Source organism: Antrostomus carolinensis, unplaced genomic scaffold (genome assembly GCF_000700745.2).
Source record: "Antrostomus carolinensis isolate BGI_N321 unplaced genomic scaffold, ASM70074v2 scaffold1197, whole genome shotgun sequence".
Classification (NCBI taxonomy): Eukaryota; Metazoa; Chordata; class Aves; order Caprimulgiformes; family Caprimulgidae; genus Antrostomus; species Antrostomus carolinensis.
In genome coordinates, this window is record NW_010326418.1 from 10,420 (window position 1) to 17,492 (window position 7,073).

Consider the following 7,073-nt stretch of genomic DNA (forward strand, 5'->3'; position numbering starts at 1 on the left):
ACATATATATATATATATATATTTATGGCTGTCAGAAAAAGAAAAGATGATTGTATTTTTTTTATACCACAAAGAAGCTTTTTTTTTTCCCCAGAGCCCATTAGAATGCTTTGTGGATTCCCAACTGACACATTTTTGTTTTAGAGGCTCATGAGCTGTTTGCAGGATGGATCCACAGGCAGCAGAATTGCTGTTTTCCCCTCCCTGCCTGCTCCAAAAATTCCTTCCAAAGCCACAGGGTCCTTGTTTTGAGGAGGCCTAAAATTGTTACTGGCTTTATGAGCATCCTTCCAATGTTCTTCTCTTTTCCATAAGAAAATATTTTCTCTGACAATAAGTGCAGCTATTAGGGATGGGTTTTCTGCTGTACCGGCCAGGAGCTATGGTTTGTTCTCTGCTTTAACTAAACAATTTTATTTTTAATCTCAACCCCTCTTTTTTACCTCTTGCAACCTTAACTTTTTGACACTGCCTCCAGATACCTTTTAACGCGGTCGGTGGAAATCTGTACCGCTGCCACGGTCCTGTTATTGTTTTGCTCTGATTCTCTGATAGCTACAAGGATGGAGTCCTGCACAGCTTGTCCCGCAGGCAAGTAAATATTGACAGATTAATTCTTCTCAGATGTACAGACCATAAAGGAGTATTGTTTTAGGACCTGCTCCTGCGAGGTGATTAACACCATCAACTCCTGTCGCCCTCAGGGCATGTGTGGACTTTGCAGGATGGAGGTAGGACTTTAGTGGAGGTAGCCAGTGTGACCTTGTCTAGCACAAGCAGGGCACATGTTTTCGTGGAGCAAACCCTGTGTGTGTGCTGGACACTGTGATCCCTTGCCTGGCTGCCTGCAAAGTGCTGCTTTTGAACCCTCTTTACTGTCCTGAGGGTATCTGCTTCCACATCAGCTGCTTAGCAGTCCTCACAGCAGGGCCACAGCAGCCTTCCCGCATTTCCTGGAAAAAAACTATGGAATTTCAAGCCAAATTTGAAGCCCTCAGTCATTTTTTGACCCGCTATAGACTAGGTAAAAAACTATTTCCCATTCAGATTAAGTCTTATTTATATCCAATTCAATACTCTTCTGGAAAGTGTTGCTGGGTTTGTCCCCATCATGTGATGCAGGGAAGTGGAATCTGCTTTCCAGAGCCATGAGACATTTCCTTCTTCATAAAAGAAACCCCAACAATGTTGTACTCCTGTTTATTTTGACCCTGCCCATTTTCTGCTTGTGTTTGATAAACCCTCCTCTGTCTTGCTAAGTGCTGGGGTATCTCATTAAGGTTTATGTGACCATTCAGTAGAGTGACTGCAATGATGCTGATTGACATGGGCTGAGGAGGTAGCACGTGAGTTCATGGAGAAATAGTGATTTAAAGCTGTTGCCTCTGGGCCACTGGTTTTACTGGCTCACCAGTGCATATGGCTTTTGTGGTCTTGCTTCATATTGAATCTCCTCCTAATTCTGCAGCTCTCCAGAACATCAGTTTCAGGGATGACTTTCATTCTTCCCCCTTAAAGGTATTTCTAGGGAACAAATCTGTTTCCCTTGTAATAAATGTATCAGATTGTGCCAAGCAGCCATTGTTTTTTCTTCTTGTTTGTTGGTGCCTGAGAGAGATGCCTGTTCTCTCTTGATCTCTCTCCCCACCAGGCTCCCACGCTGCCTCCTGCTCGCAGATCTCTTGGACCAAACCCTGCTGCTGATGCTCCTGGGTCCCACCATGGGACTGTGAGGAAGGAGGGATGGGCTTCCTCTCTGTTCCCCATCCTGCAGAGCCTTCCCTCCCCTTTGCCATGCCCTGTGTCCCCATGGTGGGGTGACACGCTGGAGTTACCTTTCCTTTCCATCTCTCCCCAGCCATGTGCGGTGTCGTTGCGACCATCTGGTTTCCAGTGTGTGCCCACCGTGAGACCACCATTATGAGCTTTGGCTACTCTCTGTACACGGGCTGGATCGGCTCTGCCCTCTGCCTCTTTGGTGGCTGTGTCATCGTCTGCTGCTCGGGAGATGCCCAGACGTTTGGTGAGAACCGTTTCTACTACGCCTCGGGATCCAGCTCCCCCACCCACGCCAAAAGCGCTCACGTGTAAGCGTCCTGGAGATGTCCCACGGCTGCTGTCGGATGCTTTGGCTGGTGGGTTAGTGTGCCCTGGGTTTGTTTCTACTGACACACGCCGCTGTCAGGCTCCCAGGGGAAGATTTAGAAAAGCAGCACAAATGTCTGGTAGTTTGAAGCGTTATTCTCCCCATCTGTTCCCCCCCCTTCTCTAGAAAGCAAGCTCCAGCCAGCCCTACCTCTTGGTCCTTCCCATCATGTCCTGACCACCTGCCCCATCTTCTTGTAGCCAGGATGACTCAGATGGTTTGGGGTTGTCATGTGGGTTTTAGGGTTTTTACTTTCTTTTCTAGCTCCCCTGATTATAGGAGAGTTTAAAGCAATAAATGAGAAATGAGAGAGACACTTTCCCGTTGTTAGAAGGACTCTGGCAGCTTCTCCCCCCACGTCACTATTTGCTTTCTCCTGTTCAAGGTCACAGCTTTGGCATGGGTTGGGCGAGAGGGTAGGGAGGAAGGCTGTGCTCTCCAACCAGGCGAATGTTTCTCTTTTTGGAACAAGAGTAGGGGAATTTTTTTCTGCCTTTCTCTGTAAATACTTTTTTATGAGTTTGATCATTTTAGTAACAAGTATTTTCCCCCACCCCCACAGTCATCAGTATGAAGGAAACGGAACCCAAAGGTCCTAATTACACGGTAGATAACAGTGCCTTTTTATATCGTTTTAAATGACTTGGGGGGCTCTAATCCCCACGCTCTGGTTTGTTTGTTTGTTTTGTTGTTGGTTTTTTTTTTTTCCTTTGTACAGATCAATTACTAAAAATGTATTTTTACATATTTTTTTTTTTTTAAACTCCTTCCTTTCTTACTCTAAATTTGTGTTTTGTCTCGCATCGTTAAAGTAGCACATTTTAACACGTGGTATAATGTACCTGTTACAATGCCATTCTGGTGAATACTGATGATGCCTTTGTACTTGCAGTGAAATACTGTACAATAAATAACAGAGAACCTGCAACCACTGCTGCCTTGGTTTTTTCCCTTCCTCCCTGTGTATTTCTATAGCTAGCTTTTCCATGACAGGAGTTTTCCTGATGATTTTTAAGATTTTTTAGGTTTTTTTTGGTTTTTTTAATAATAGTTCAAGCTGAAAGATTGTGCTCTGCTGTGGAATTAAGTCGGCCTTTTGGTTTTTGAGGGAATATTTAAAATATGAGTAATCTTCCTGCATGGTACTGACCTCTCTGTTATCCATTCCTACATTCAATGTTCCCGATGATAGCAGCTTGCACCAGAGATACCCACTCGTGGAACTCTTCACATTGAAGAGACTTAGAAACCCACTGAGGTGGTGGAGATGTACCCCCAGCACTGCTTGGGTGGGCTGAAGTTGATAAGTCATGTTGCTGGAAGTGCTCTCAACTAAAGAATCTGATCTGGGGTCATCGCTCTGATTAAAACCATGTAAGATCAAGATCTAACTCTGTCCTTAACGGAGGCTGCAGCGATTTAATTACGTTGATACAAAATCCCATCTGTTCCTGGAGAACTCAGTTCAAATAGTTTGTGCAAGCCGGGCTTCAGGAGCAGGAACAGAGGAACAATTGCTGTTCAAGCGTGGTCAAGGGGGACAGCCCAGGTGGTATGTGTAGCAGGAGAAGAGACTGAGCAAGCAGAGGAATGACCAAATTGTTTGTGGTGGTGGAGAAGAATTTGAAAATAAGGCTGCTAGATAAGGGTCTGTCCTTTCATAGAGTCATAGAATCATCTGGTTGGAAAAGACCTTTGAGATCATTGAGTCCAATCATACTTGTCCACCACTAAACCATATCTCTGAGCACCCCATCTAGAAGTCTTTTAAACACCTCCAGGGATGGGGACTCAACCAACTCCCTAGAAGCCCATCCCAGTGCCTGAGAACCCTTTCAGTGAAGAAGTATTTCCTGACATCCAAACTGAAACTCCCCTGGTGTAACTTAAGGCCATTGCCTCTTCATCTTGGTCCATGTCAGATGGAGAATTCCACCAGGGTGACATGGTCATTGGCAAGGATACTGCAGCTCCCACACCTCCCAGCCTCCTCCGTGTGGGAAGCTGAGTCTGGAGCATTTAAAAAGAATGGAGAAGGAGGCTCCAGGAGGGACCGGTCACATCCCAGCCCGCCTGTGCCTCACCCTCCAGCTCCTACTTACAGCCCCAGCATCTGCCCTTGAGATGGAGCAGTCCTGAACGCCTCTCTGTTGTGTGAACTCCACATCACTGCCACCCTAGACAATGTCCCCGAGGTGAGCAGCGGCGCGGGGCCGGCGGCAGGACACTTGTGCCCATGACATCAGAGGCAGGGCACAGGCAGTTGTTGTACGGGCTGGAGGGACGCTATCAGTGCTGCCATTGATGCGCGGGTGCCACGGGCGATGGGGGTGGCACACAGACGTGCCAGCTTGTGCAGGCTGCCCGGGGATTGTGGATTGTACATCAACGGTGGCATGGGAGACCTCAGAGCAGAAAGCTGCTGGAACACCGCCCTGCAAACAGCTCTGGAGCAAACTGGGAGGGGAAAAGACCAGGGAAACCTGTCTGAGGTGCTTGAGGGGGGGTTTTTTTGGCAAGGTGTGGGTGTTGCTGGAGGGTCCCAGGAGGACCCATGGGGGAATGAGCCCAGCCAGGCAGTGCTTATGGGGTTTTTATTGCTGCCCACACCCTTGAGCTGCATGTTGGCATCTCCAGGCATGTGGGGCTGGGGACCCTCAGCAGGGGCTGGTGCTGGGGCTCTGCTCACTCTGATGGTCACAGGTTGTTGATGGCTGATCCCAAATCCAACCCTTATAAGGCTCTGGGTAAGCTGCTCAGAGGAAGGGAGAAACTTTATTTCAGGGAAAAGGAGAAAAATCCAAACAAAGCAAAACAAGCCCGGAGCAGCTGCAAGGAGAACAGACATCTGCAACCGTGGGGCGTGAGGAGATGGGGCCAAGTATGGGACAGGATATTAGTGCTGGCACCGTGGAGGGGAAGCGTTTGGAGGAAGCACAAAGAACATTAAACTTTTCTAGTTTTTAAAGGATCAAAGCTGAAATATCTACTTTGCACCCTCCCAAAACACCCCACTCCCCCGCAGGGTTCTCCTGGCTTGGCTTGCCTGTGGTGCTGTTGGCTCTTGAAGGTTTTTGGTGCTTATTTGCTGACCCAATGCCTCAAAATAGAGTCAAATAAAATTCTCCTGAATGGAAAAAACTGCTCCACGCTGTGCTTAATATCAGCTGTGGAGTGTGGGGGGTGTGAGCTCTGGTGGTCACCCCGGTGTGGAGGTGGTGGTCACCCCGGCACGGAGGTGGTGGTCCCCAATACCCCAGTGGACACCTCCCCACCTCCACCAAGACCAGCTATAGCCACTCCTGACAGCCTCCCCCTCCCCAAATAACAGGAATAACAGCAGAGAACCCAGGGAGGGGACATTGGTGGCCCTGAGCACCCCAAAGGGCAGAGGTGGCTGTGACCCCATGAGCGACACTGACCTTCCCACAGCCCCGGTGCCCGTGCAGGGGGTGACAGTGCAATGACATCCCAGTTACCCCAGGGAAAGGTGGGTACCCTGAGCACCCCAAAGGGCAGAGGTGGCTGTGACCCCATGAGCGACACTGACCTTCCCACAGCCCCGGTGCCCGTGCAGGGGGTGACAGTGCAATGACATCCCAGTTACCCCAGGGAAAGGTGGGTACCCGCAGCACCCTGAGCAGATGGGAAGACATCGGCGCTCCCCATCTCACTGCAACAGTCAACCTGTGGTCATTGGCTTTAGAGGTTTTTGGTTTTTTGGGTTTTTTTTATTGTGTAAACGGATAACCATTTTTTTTTTCACAACAGTGCAAGTAAATACCAAAGTCAGCCCATTGAAATGGATCTTCTACAAAGGAAATTTTGAAGCTCTTAAGGCAAGATTTGTCCATCTCTAGCTTCAGTTTATCAGACCTTCAGCTACTGATTGGCTTAACAAAATTTATATGGGATTTTTTTTTAATTATTATTTTTTGTTGAAAAGATTTACATATACTATGGAAACTGGTCCTAAGACACATTTGTCTCTGGCTTTCTTTAAAAATCCATTAGCTCCTGCTTGATTTTTTAAATGTAAAGGCACACAATAAAGCTTTATGCATTTATTAAAATATACAGATTTTGGTAAATTTAGACTTTTTTTTCCTTAATATCTTGATATTTTTTATATATATACATATAATATGTATAGTTATCAACAACACAACCATTTGAAAATGAAAATCACTCCATAACATATCTGTATTATTTTTTTTCTTTCTCATGACACACTACAAGATCCCATTGTCCAATGCACCAATGGGCTTTTGGAAACCACAAAAAATAAAAAAATAAAAAAATTAACAGAACAAACTTTTTTTTTTTTAACAAATACACCAATTTCATACCAGAACTGCAGAGAATTGTTACACCAGAAAGTACCATCTGCAAAAAAAACCCCAAAAAAGCAAGATATACATCAGAAAGACCAAACAAAATGAAGTGAAGATCATTTACAAGCTGGATTTACAATATCCTGTGTCGTTCGGGGCGTGATTTCTCTGCTGCGTGGAGGACGTTGAGTGGTTGTAACTGTGTGGAGTGAATTTGTGGAGGGACTGAGATATCTTATAGAGTGGGTCCGGAGGATTTGAGGTATTTATGCTCCATCCGTATCATGCGTTGGGCACCCCAGGGTCAGGCGTGGAGGGGCTGTGTGCCTCTCACTGTGGTGGGAATGGGGTGGCACCACTCTGCCTGTGTCCTCCTGATGGGTCAGGGGTGTGAGAACCTCCCTGAGGGCACCCAGGGGGAAAAGGCTGGATTTTGGGGTTACAGCAAAACAAGAACTTGCACGTCCACCCACCATCCCAAACCACCCCTGAGGCTGGCAATGCCTGGAGGCGATGGATGTGCCTGAACATTCTGGTCTTTGCTGCTTTCACTTGTGCCCATCAAAGAACCCAACACCCACTACAAGGGAAAG

General features: G+C 47.1%; 1 protein-coding gene across 1 annotated transcript in view; it reads left to right on the top strand.

Annotated features, from left to right (window-relative positions):
• Positions 1–2,235, top strand: part of CLDN11 (claudin 11) — a 10,492-nt gene extending 8,257 nt beyond the window's left edge. Inside the window, exon 3 of the mRNA XM_010171546.2 lies at positions 1,859–2,235. Within this exon, the coding sequence (XP_010169848.1) occupies positions 1,859–2,091 (233 nt within the window). The 3' untranslated portion in view covers positions 2,092–2,235. The remainder of the gene's footprint in view (positions 1–1,858) is intronic.
• The last annotated feature ends 4,838 nt before the right edge of the window (positions 2,236–7,073 follow it).